Consider the following 13,033-nt stretch of genomic DNA (forward strand, 5'->3'; position numbering starts at 1 on the left):
CGCGCTCACGTGACCCATGGCGAATCACGTCGCACGGCAGCCGCGTCTCTCCCCTGCGCGCGACGTACCGAGCGTCGTTGCTCCATTCTTCGACGAGCGGACGTTCGAGAGTAAGGTGTGGCCTGCGTCTGTTGCGTGAGCGCGATAGGAGTAGAATTCCGTGAAAATGGAAAAAGAAAACGAGAGTGTGTGATAGAAAGAGATAGAAAGAAAGAAGATAAGAGAAGAGGACAAGGCGTGGAAGAGGACGACAGATTGGAGTTTCGTGACATTCCTCGCGTCGTTCGGAAGCCTCCACATCTCTCTTCGTCGACGGACAAGGAATTCCGAATCGCAGCGCGATGCTGACAGGACGTCGTGACGTGGGATAAAGAAAAGGACGGGAAACGGACGTCGGCACGCGGTAAAACCGATCCGATCGGACGAGCGCGTACGCGGTCCAGCATTTGCGCGCGCGACGGCGAACCCACGCTCGAGAAGGTGGGGGCGAGGACGGGCGGCGCGGTGAGGAGGCGGGAGCGAACGCGGGTCGTGGAGTGCGCGCGCGAATGAACGCGCGCGACAAGGATGGAGCCATCGCCTCTCGTCGCGCGCCGAGACGACGACGGAGCCCGCGGAGTTCGCGCGACGCCGAGGCTCGGTGCGCGCGTGGTGGAGTAAGAGCGCGGCGATCGCGAACGGTCGGACATGCATTTCCCGAATGGCGAGCGTAAACATTCCACAGCCGTGCCGTTAATTGGACGCGTTGTTCACGAGGGGATCGATAACCGGGACGATCTGGCGGCGGCAACGGCAGCGGCACAGAGAGCGACGACGACGACGGCGGCGGCGGCGGCGGCAGCGGCGGCGGCGGCGACGGCGACGGCGACGGCGACGGTGGCAGAGGTGGCGGCGGTGGTGGCGGTGGTGGCAGTGGTGGCAGCAGCAGTGGGGAGGCAAGAGGTGGAGGCAGAGTAGCATACGCAGCACGACGTAGTAGTATCGCAGGAAATGATGGTAGCGCGTGAGAATACGTCGGATCGCGTCGTCGACGGGTGAACGCGCGATCGTTCTCCGGATGGAACATCCGGGGAACGTGTTCCGCCACTCGACTCGAAGTGCCATTTCGCATATATCATATCTAGTAAATATTAATAGGCGGGAGACGCCTGTACTGGGACGACGCGTGCACGCACCACACGCACTCGCCACGGATAACACGCGCTCGTTCTGCTCGTTACCATAGTGGAGAACGCGCGTTGACGGGGACCGACGACGCGTTCCCCGGTGCCGACGCGTTGGGCGTATCACCGGAGCCGATGTATCACGCTAGTCGATGAAGTTGGAAGCCTCTCGAGCGATGACGAACCGTCGAAAAGGTCGTCTTGACAGGATAACAACGCTTTGACAGTTCTGTTGTTTATTGTTTATCGCCAAGTGCCGTGCGCGCGATAACGATCGCTTCTCTATAATACTTCGGTGACTCGAGAATTTATTTTTGTGGAAGAAACTCGGTGTGATTTCAGAAAATCGTTGCATCTCGAAAGTGCTGTTTGTTTTCGGAGGAGACACGTAGGAAGGCCATAGAATATACAAAAGTGTGCAAGAGTACAAAAGCGAGAGACTCTCAAGATGCCTGATAGTGCAATGGAAGAGAATCTTCTGGGTCCGGAATGGCTGTTCAAAGAGCTGAGATCGCAGAATGGTCGCGACAAGCTTCTTATTCTGGACTGCAGGGCACACTCTGATTTCTCGGATGCTCACATAAGAGGTTCGGTACCTCTGACCATACCTAGTATCATCCTGCGAAGATTGGCTGCTGGTAAAGTGGACCTCTTGTCCACGATACGGTGCTTAGATCTGAGAAACAGAGTGGAGATGTTTTTGTGCGGGGATGAAAACAGAAGAGGAACATTTATATTAATCGGGGATTCTGCGGATTCTGCGGGTCATCAGAGTGAAACGATACAAGTTTTGAACCGGAGGCTCAAGAGCAGTGGAGGAAATGTTGCCACTTTAAACGGTGAGAGAGAGATCAATTTTTTTTATTCCAACGTCAAACAATTCACTGTAATTCGAGTCTCATTTTCAAGATTATGGTTTGACAATTAAAATTTTTTTATCCATTTAATTTGACAACTAAAGCTTATATCTATTTAATGTGACAATTAAAACTTATAGTCATTTATTGTTTATTAATTTTACAATTGAAACTTGAATCCATTTAGTTTGACAACTAAAACTTCTATATATTTAATTTGACAATTAAAGCTTACATTCATTTATTGTTAATTTGATAATTGAAACTTGTATCCATTTAATTTGGCAATTAAGGTTTATATCCATTTATTGTTAGTTTTACAATTGAAACTTGTGTCCATTTAATTTGGCAATTGAAGCTTATATCTATTTAATTTGATAATTAAAGCTCTTATTCATTTATTGTTACTTTGACAATTGAAGCTTGTATTTATAATTGAAACTAGAATACCTTTTTGTTCTATTTTTTAATTGTGTGCAAATTATAAATTTAAGACATCCAAATATATAAATTTACATCAATATTTAAATAATTAATAAGTTACTGTTAATAAAAATATTATGAAAATGAAATATTATGAAAAATATGAATTATAAAAATACTATTATATAAACAATATAATTAATATATATGTCACTTTAGCAAAGATTTCTAAATTTAATTATTAATCATCGCACAATAATTGCTAATTATAACTCTGCATTTACATTATTTTTCTGTCACATACATATGTGTACGACGGACAGCAATGATAATTGTGGTGTAGAAAGGCTTTCAGAAATAACAGCCGAAGCATAGAGACTGGTTGTGAATGAAATATTGATTTATGTGGGAGGCATTCCAGTAGAACCAGACACTTAATTCTATACTCTGTCTTTATCAGGCTTTAGATAAAACCATTCAGCCATTCAGTATTTTATTTGGCATAGGAAATTTACTGATTGCGAATGTATTAATAATGAATGAAAAAAAAGTCTATTTTATGTTATAATCTTGCTGGCAAGCATTTTAAAAAGTAAAAATACATAATGAAAATAATGAAGAGTTATAAATGTATTTTTGTGTGATTATTAATTTTTTTTTTTTTTAATATTATTCTACGCCGAGACATGTAATTCGTAACTCGATTTATAATAACTTTCGAGAAAATTTAACAAGCTGTTGAATTTGAAAATATTGATTTTTTTATAAAATTATTATGTACCGTACATTCTAAATTTTATAATAGAAAATTTTTGACTACTCTAGATAGATTTTCGCTGGTCTCAAAAACTTTTAATTGTCATTTGTAGGTGGTTTCGAAGCATTTAAAGATAAATATCCGGAATGGTGCGAAGGTAGTCAAGCCAGTAGTGAGTGTGATCCAAGTCAGGACAATAACGATGGTGAATTGATGGGCCTTAGATCCCTTCGGATATCTACTCCACCAATCAGATCTTATTCAGATTCTGATAGTGACAGCACGTGCGATTCAATTGGTGAGCGGACAATCTCAATGTATCTGCTTTAGTTTACGAGAACAACAAGAATTTATATCAGTGAAAAAACAATATAATACAGCGATAATCAATGAATAATCTCATGAAAAAAAAATAAAACATATAACATCTAAAAACGTATAAAATAAAACATCTTTGTCAAGTAGATAAGACGCGTATAATAATAATAATAGGGCAATAGAAAATATAACATAATGATAAACGGTAAATTCGTGTTTGTACATTCCAGGCCCGGAGGAAGATAAAGACTTTCCGGTGGAAATTTTACCTCATTTGTATCTCGGTAATGCGGCTAATAGCGAGGATCGCGAGGCTTTAGCGCGACACAGGATACAATACATACTCAATGTGACACCGGATTTACCAAATGTGTTTGAAAGTGCCGGCTCAATAAAATACATGCAAATACCGATAAGCGATCACTGGAGTCAGAATTTGGCGAGTTTCTTCCCGCAGGCAATTCAATTTATAGGTGAGTGACAGCATATCGATGTACGAGGTACGAGGTATCCTCTATTGAAAATCACAATCATAAATTCGAGTAAAAAATAAAAATGCTTTTACCGTAGGCAATTTTACATTTTATAAAATTCAATATACATATATTCTTTTTAAAACAAATTATTTCTTGTAAGCATCTTTGTGTTTATAAATTAAATTTGTTTTATAAAATATATGTAAAAGAATTTTTCGCAAAAATAAAAAGAAATTTTTTGCAATCGATTTGATATTTCAATATATCTTAAATGAACGGTAAACCGTCGTGTTAACATTAGAATACATACAAGTGAGATATTTTGTATATCATTCATTTTGATAAGAAAAGATTTTTTTTTTAACGTAAAATTTTTGACTTACGGTTCACACACGTTTCGTATATATGTGCCTGTAGAATGGCCGAATGACGTGAGCTTTATTTATTGCGCCGAAGCTTTTTCCGCGTTAAAATCTTGTTCGGACTGCTTCTTAAACAGGATTTCCTGTTTAAGAAAGTCCCCGCGCAGCTTCTGAAAGGGGCATTCTTATAAATAGGTTCGCCTAAATAGAAACTTTCCCACGTGGTGGGCAAGCCGCGCTAGACAATTAAACAACGGATGTCCGGTTAGGCCGAGAGCTATACTTAAGTCTGAATGGCGAGGCTTGGCATTGCTATTGAGCCGGTCTGGCACTTTTGACTGTCCCAACATATTTTAGTATTGGCGATCCGACTTTTCTTTGTTGGCGCCATTTGGGCAAATTCGTCATGATATGCATAGTTTCCTTTAGCATTTTTATCGCAATTTTCTTGAGCATTGAATATAATAATAATGTAACGTAATTGCTAATTAATATCTTCCATTTTTAATCTTCATTAATAGTTTAAGCAATAATACATCTCAATATCTTAACAAAATTAATATTCGAATTCGCCGTTCAATCTCTAATATCAGCTAATTTAAGAAACGATGTTTTGCCTTATGCATTTTGAAAAATTATTATAAAATAAGCTTATAGCTCGTGCACATTTTGTATCTTCAGTGTAATTAGAAAAATCCGTGAAGTATAGTAAATAAATATTAAATATTTATCAATATAGTAATTGTTTAAATTGATAATAGAATTAAAATTGCGATTTGTTATCTATTTTTCAGAGGAGGCACGGAGTTCAGACAAGGGAGTATTGGTACACTGTTTGGCCGGAATTTCTCGGTCCGTCACGATCACCGTGGCTTATATCATGCACAAGTGCAGCCTCAGCCTGAATGACGCTTTTAATTTAGTACGTAGTAGAAAGTCCAATGTCGCACCGAATTTTCACTTTATGGAGCAGTTGCACAGCTTCGAGCAGGAATTGAGAGATCGAGGAGGAGACAGACAAAACAAGAGTAACGAGCAGAGGTGCATCGGAGCGTGCCGGCCAAATGGACCCTGCAATTGTCCAGCGCCCAGCTTCTTGAGCCCTCTCGACTTAGGACTCAGCCCCGATTCAGGAATCGAGTTCGACAGGTGGGCGTCAAGTACACCGGCTGAATGAAACGAATTTGGGGGGACCGAGTACAAATTCTAGGTCCCCTGGCATATGCGTCATCTTAGAAAAATTCTGAATAAAGGTAACGATAACGCGTTTTACCATTCTGATGTTCACGCGAGAGATGAGCGTTGAAATCCGCCTTCTCCATCCGCGGAGTATCTTCAAATAGAATGGGATACTGACGCGTTCGGCGAGTGCCGAGATACAGCTTCTAGGGGCATTCAAAGAGTTAGTTACCGCGCCGGCACTTTCCTGCCGTAATTTGTCGTCTTTCTTTTCGTCGAGCCTCTCATTCCTACTATAGCTGCATAGTTTATTGAGGATATATAAATTATTTAAATTTTTTTTAAAATTGAATTTTAAAAAGATTAGTTTCTAAGGACGCGCATGCATACTGCATACTCAATACTCAATGTAACTGTATTGCAAAGGATCAAGAATTTATAACGTAATTCTTAAGCGATTAAATACGAATTTTCTAGTATTATGTGCTCAGTGTTGTTCAATATAATGAAAAAAAAAAAAAAATATACAAATATCTTTGCCAAAATTTAGAAATAATTTAGGAATGAGGGGATTAATATTTGTGAAAAGAGAAATATGTATCTTCAATTAGGAAGAAATTATCTCTTCGTTAGGCGATTAGCTTTTCAGCATACGCGTTCAATACTAATATGCTTCGATGTATTTTCGCAGCGACGATGCTTGTCTATTTTAAAATTTTTCGATCACGAAGATTGGGCACTTTATGTTACGCCGTCGAAATCACGATGCAGTTGCGTTGTGACTTAGGGAGAGAGTAAATGATATGACTGTTGATGCCCTTCTGTAAAAAAAGGAAGAAGCGAAGTTTATAATGCTCTTTTCTGAATTGTTGTGGCAGCAAAGGACATTGAAAGTATTTTGTAAACGAGATCGCATAATTTCTTATCGTGCAACAGTCGCGTAATTGTAATTGTACATTCTGATGTTATGCTTCCAAGTTTTGAGGAACCTTTAGCGCATATGATTTTAAACAGTATGCGAGATATGTCGCATACTGCCCTATTCAAGCACTTGTACTCGCGAGGTATAACATAACGCATACCGCCATACCTCAAGAGAACTCTAGGACATATATATATATATATATATGATGTATACATACATATATATATTTTAATACTTCTTCCTCCAAATCCTTCAATTAATGAGGCTGTGTTTATTTTACCGCAAGCGATATTTCATGCGCGAAGTAATCTCTAAACGACGAGTTCCCACCAGGCAATCACGAGTAGTCGAAGATAAACATCACCGCTTAGTATGCTAAGTTTTGTGGTACAAAATTACGAAAGATATTGTATATACGGGGGCGAATTTAAGTTTTAACGCGAACGAAAAAGATCAATAATTTATTCGCAATGTTCGCATAAACGATGTTACTAAAAAAGCGCTGATATTTTCTTTCAGAAACTAACATTTCCAAAGAGGCTCGAATAAAGGCCCAGAATTCCGTTCAAGTGATTCTTAAATTCGTCTCTGAGCTTCTACTCAACCAGTAGTTTGTGTAAAAAGTAAAACTTGAGATTGTGAGTAATTTTCGATGTAGTTTTTCGACACACTGGAGTGACTTATCTCGTCAAGAATAATCGCCTCAATGCATTCTATGCGAAAGGTATATGCACGTCGCCTCAGGTACATATGCCAGTAACTTAAGTTTAAGGGAGGACACATCTTAGGAATCAGTGCATTTCTGTAGGGCATTCCGAATCTCTCCTGCTCGCGAGCAAAAGCAGTCCCGTCACTGGTTTCAACAGAGTTAGGAGAATTTGCGTCCAAGTCACTCGGAATGATATGCGTATGAAGGCGTTACTTTAAAATTTCATTTTTTTATTAATTCAAAATGCGAAATTATGAAGAGAAATCACCAAAAAATTAAGAGGAAATTTTAGTCAATTAGTATACTATTACTATTACTATTAGTAAGCATGTTTAGCTTTAAAAATATCTGTCATAGGTAAGTGTTCAGTTTTTTTTAAAGATTGTATTTTGTAAAAGTATTTCTTAACATTTTCTATTGAAAAGAGCTCTTGGCCAAAATTTCCAATGCGAAAGCACTATAATCATATGTAGATATTTATAGCTTTCTCATATATTTCATTATAGTTAACTTATTAATGTATTTATATATAAATGTCCATTGTTATAATTTTCATTAATTCCGTTTTAATATTTTTTTATTGAAGAAATAAATGTTACTGTTAAAGTAACGCCTCCAAATATCGGAAATCGTTTTTATTGTCAAATAGACTCCGTCGTCACTGTTACATACAGAAATCTGAAAGATAATGGTTCCTGCACGTTATATTTTTGCTGACATCAGAGAGCAACATTAATCCTTCGGATTTTTTACATAGATACTTTTCTACGTGATGACGTTGGGCCTGTGCATTCATGATGAAAACGCATCTAGCTATGTACTGCTAGTAATAACTTAAATGTTAAATTGGATTCTGAATTGTACGAATCAGCACTGTTTCTATTATCTTACAGATCTCAGATATATATTGAAAGTTATTTTTGTAAAAAAAAAAAAAGCAAAAGAAATGCATTCACATTCCCGAGCCAGAATGGCCTGACAATGTAACTATCTTTCATCTATTACTGTATGTATCGTTCATTGAGCATAATTGAAGTTAATATGAGTGTATACAAATGAATGTTATTTTTGGTGTAATAATTAACTGCAAGAGTTAATTAATAGCTCTTGGCTATTGCGAGAGTAAATTGATATGTAATTAAGGAAATATATATTGACGTTAATGTAATAACAATATTCTACTATTACACTGTTGTCTGTTGTACGTTTACTGGGTGCGTGTGCCCGAGAAATTTAATCAAATATTATATATGTATATTATATAAATTATTATTTTATATTCGTCGTTGTATATATTTTAATTGATTTTCATTAGAAATACAAGTTATCTTACTTAAACTACAAGTAATCGATTGTCACTTAAGCAGGTCATTTACATTCCATGCAGATAACTTCGTCTCTTGTTTTCCAAATCTGACAATGTAAAATTAAATATGCATTATATACATTTATATGTAAGTACATTATATTTCTTTCTCTGCCACGATAATAATTCTTTCAGTTTCCGTTATCTGGACGTGTAACAGAAAAAGAGAGAGTCGTTTTAATTTTTTTTTTGTATCGTAAACTTGTTAATTCATTTTTGTATTTTCGATATAAAATTTTCGTATTTCCGATACAAAATCTGAGAAAACTATTCCTTCGAATTTTGCGTTATCAATATATATACAAAATATATATTATGTATCTCTTAACAACATGTTCATTTACTAAGGAATATTTATGTATGCTCTACGACAAAATGAAATTAAAAAATACGTAAAAGCATTAAATATATATCATTTTATCTTAATCCCAAAACAGTCAATATATATGTCGAATAACGCTCGTAAAATGTCATTTCAACACTTGGTCAATTGTAACGAATAATTCCAGATTGAGCACAAATAAATAAATTGTTAATACATCAATTTAAAACTTCAATTACGTGAGTTCAATCAATAAATTGCTGTACACATCCTGAACGTGAAAAATATAGAAAAATATGTTTTAAAAAACATGTACTATATAAACATGTACTAAAGAGACAATTGTATTTTTTATGAATGTATATAAAATAATATAAATATTGTAATAATCCATTATGTAAATCTAAATATTTTTTTGAGAATTCTATGGAAGGGTATAGTACGTCTAAACGATAAATATTAATTATATAAAGATGTATTTATTATCTTTTTCTTTTAAGATCGAGCAATTGAATTGTAAAACATGTATAAATGTGCAAACTTATTTTATCTTAGGTTTTTAGTTGCGTTTATTGAAATTATATAATTTATAATTTAATTAGTGCATCACAAAATCTTTCTTATTTTACATTAATCCATTTGCGTAATTAATTATATTTAATTGTAATTTTTTCAATCTTTTCTCTCTTTTAATTATTTTTATAATCTTAAAAATAAAATGTCTCACCATTCAAAAACGCATTAAATAATTAAATCGATAATCTGCTTGGAACAATTTACCACTTTGTTCGAGATACTAAGATCGCTCGTGCTTTCTGACAAAGTTCTAAGAACATTCAAAGTAGTTTCAGATTGTCGCACAGCGTTAATTAATTCATTACGATCACTGGGATCTGATGTAGCGGTCAATAAGGTTCCTAGTCCAACTAGAGCTCTAAACATTGCTTCGGATTCATTCAAACGAGGTAATACAGTAAATAATACATTTAGAGCTCTCGTTTTACCAGGTGTATCATTACAATTATTCAGCGCTACGATCAGATTTAATATATAAGTCGATATTGCAACCTGTAATATAACATCAACAATTTGTAACAATTTCAATTTTTTGCAGTCTAACTTATACTATTTTCATTTTTTTATATAACAAAATGTTATTGTATAGAATGTATAGAATGAGAATTTAACTTATTGTTGAAGTTTATTTTCTCATTCAACACAACTTTGTCATAAGATTTTGTTATTTGCGCGATTATTATTTTAATAATTAATATAACATACCTGATTATTTTTATTTCCAAAGGATTGTAGATCTAATAGAGATTCGAGTATTTCATCTCTATAATCTAAACAAAGTTTTTCTCCTTTTTCGTGTTGAAACATATTGGCTATCAGACGGAAGGTGAGCATTTGATTCGACGGAAATGCATCGATTTTGATATGCCTCCGAATGACTGGCAATAATTCTTCTGTACAAAATAGATTGTTTACTTCTTTGTGAAGTACAGCGAGTCTCGCTATATCGAGAGCTGGAAACACCGCGTTATTCGGCCAATCTAAAAGATTTCTTAATATGCTAATAGCATTGGCCCTAACTTCCTCAGAGACTTGATTGTTCGTAAGCTTTTCTATAGCATCTAATTCTTCTTCTGGTATTTTATATATACTTTCTTGTTTAGCATTTAATTCATGTAATTTTTCTGCAATTTTATAAATATTTTATTGCCAAGAAATGCAAAATTATATCTAATTATCTCAAACAAGTCCTAATTACCAAAGATAGCAGATAAATTTGCTTGTTCTAACTTTAAATATCTCGTGTGAGGTATATAAGAGGGAGATGTACATGTGTTGGAAGAACTAAATGTGGATGATTGCGCACTATCGGACGTACTAGACGATGATCCTGATCCAGGAACGTATCGATTTCCTCCTGTAAAAGGATCTACATATTGCGATCCAGTATTCAAAACTGGAGCTGGCTCAGAATTTTTTATTATGAAATTTGCAACCTAAAATAAAATACATGAATGATTTAATCTCATTTCTTTCAGATTTGATTATTTTATCTTTTAATATATCTCTTAATATATAGCAACAAGTGAAATGCAAACAATTATATTTATCATATCAAATAAACTATTATATAATAATATTGTATTATATATAAATTACTTATAAATACTTTTCCAAATGTGTACCTGATCTAAAAAAAATTGACTGAGATTATTGTCATGAAGAAATTTCTGTGCGACGTGCCAGGGATCTTGATCCTTATTATATGGAAGTTTCAAGGGCGGTACACCATCTTGAATGTCGACTGAGAAGACATAATCGTACTCTATACCGTTATAGAGTTGCTTTCCAGAGGTAGCTGCAGTACCACCAGATGCACCCATCACATCGCCAACTTTTATCCATCGATGTTCATTTTGCGACCAACTGTATGCTCGAACAGCATCACCTTCATTTACAATTTTCGTTTGACCATCTCTTTGGCCAGGTTGCAGAAGAACTCTTGCATCTGGCAAACTGTACATAATCAAGATTACTTCTAAGTGATTACAAACTAAAATTAGATAGAATGAATAAATAAAAAAACTATTTTATTTAGAATAGAGTACCTACTCTTTTACGTTAATGTCTCCGATTACTTCCTGTGCATTTAAAATCGTACTCGCAACTTCCTTGTCAAATGCTTCCAATGCCTCTCTATTTGCATATCGTTCGAGATCAGATGAGAATATCCGAATGGCTCCATCAGAACTTCCAGCGACTATGTCACCGTTTGAAAATAAATCGATGCACCATATTGATTGTGTTGGCAAAACTATAGTTTGTTTCAGTTCTGCATTATACCATATTTTAATAGTCCTATCTTCTCCAGATGAATAAACATATGTGCCATTCGGGATGGCTACTATGCTATAGATATAATTCTCATGTCCACAATAAGTGCCTAAACAGGTTCCAAGTTTGGCATTCCAGTGTCTAATGGTAGCATCGTTTGCACAAGTTAAGAACTCGTTCTCTTTAATATCAACTATATCGCGAACGCAGTCAGTATGTCCTGTTAATTTGTGTTGCACCATACCATTTCTCGACCATATTATTACCAATTTATCAGCTGATCCACTTATTATATTGCCATTTGACAAATCAGCTATACACCATACGGCAGCAGTATGACCTTTGAGGTCTAGTAGTGGTTTACTCAAGTCGCTCACATTCCATAATTTAGCTGTCATATCCCAAGAACTTGAAAGAAACGTACCATCCTGCTTGCCAGTCTTTAATTTACATACATTATTCTGATGTGCTGTTATTGTGTGTGTGGGCACTGTTTCATCCGCTATGTAAACACATATAGTATTGTCGTTACTACCAGTAATGATATAACCCTTGGGGTTTCTCTCTGATGGATTTATAATGCATACTGAACTGACAAAGTTAGAATGGCCTGTTAACGTCGCACATTGCTCATACTCGTTGCCCCTTCTGCAAAATTCCAGGTATCAATAAAATATTTAACAATCACTTATAGTAAACATGCAACAATTAAAAATAATTTCTCTTATTTCTCAAAATATTTCAGCTGATACTTGTCCATGTATTGTATATTTAACCTCGCATACGTCTCTCGCAAAAATTTAACGAATTACATAATTAAGAAAGGATCGCAAGTGATATGAGAACAGGCCAAAGAGATCGGCGTTCACACATTCTCGGGCGTGGGCGAAAATTCGCGCCTCGAGTACCAACCCGGTTGGTTTCCACACACGCGCGGTCTTGTCCCGGGAGGCCGATACGACGGTGCCATCGAGGAAGGCCGCCACCGCCCTCACGTCTGCGGTGTGGCCGAGGAGCACGCTGCTCAGTTTGTATGGCGGCCTGTCCATTGCTGGCGCGCAGTTCTCCACAATTTTTCTGACGTTAACTCCGTGCGAGCTCACGCGTCACTTCACGATCCACGAAACGACGACTCGTCCTGCCGCGCGCTCCGCTGACGCTCCGCTGCGCCACGATCGGCCGCAATGACAGACGCAATCCAAGTCGCGCATGCGCCATACGTCGCACGTCCGAACCCTGAGTCCTCTGGGCATGTCTCGCACTGTCATCACGAAATCGTATTCTCATCAATATACATATATATATATTTTTTTTTCATTAATTTTT

General features: G+C 36.6%; 2 protein-coding genes across 2 annotated transcripts; one reads left to right on the top strand and one right to left on the bottom strand.

Annotated features, from left to right (window-relative positions):
- Window positions 1–74: 74 nt before the first annotated feature.
- Window positions 75–8,941, top strand: Mkp3 (Mitogen-activated protein kinase phosphatase 3). Its single transcript, XM_011642044.3, has 4 exons — window positions 75–2,002; window positions 3,313–3,498; window positions 3,749–3,991; window positions 5,151–8,941. The coding sequence occupies exons 1-4, from the start codon at window positions 1,612–1,614 to the stop codon at window positions 5,531–5,533; spliced, it is 1,203 nt and encodes a 400-aa protein (XP_011640346.1). The 5' UTR covers window positions 75–1,611; the 3' UTR covers window positions 5,534–8,941.
- On the bottom strand, window positions 8,095–12,899 carry Plap (phospholipase A2 activator protein). Its single transcript, XM_011642043.3, has 6 exons — window positions 12,620–12,899; window positions 11,486–12,355; window positions 11,059–11,389; window positions 10,632–10,869; window positions 10,139–10,557; window positions 8,095–9,925 (listed from the first exon to the last, which is right to left on the bottom strand). The coding sequence occupies exons 1-6, from the start codon at window positions 12,754–12,756 to the stop codon at window positions 9,599–9,601; spliced, it is 2,322 nt and encodes a 773-aa protein (XP_011640345.2). The 5' UTR covers window positions 12,757–12,899; the 3' UTR covers window positions 8,095–9,598.
- Between the last annotated feature and the right edge of the window lie 134 nt (window positions 12,900–13,033).

This window comes from Pogonomyrmex barbatus, unplaced genomic scaffold, assembly GCF_055798465.1.
Source record: "Pogonomyrmex barbatus isolate J1 unplaced genomic scaffold, ASM5579846v1 scaffold3, whole genome shotgun sequence".
Taxonomy (NCBI): domain Eukaryota; kingdom Metazoa; phylum Arthropoda; class Insecta; order Hymenoptera; family Formicidae; genus Pogonomyrmex; species Pogonomyrmex barbatus.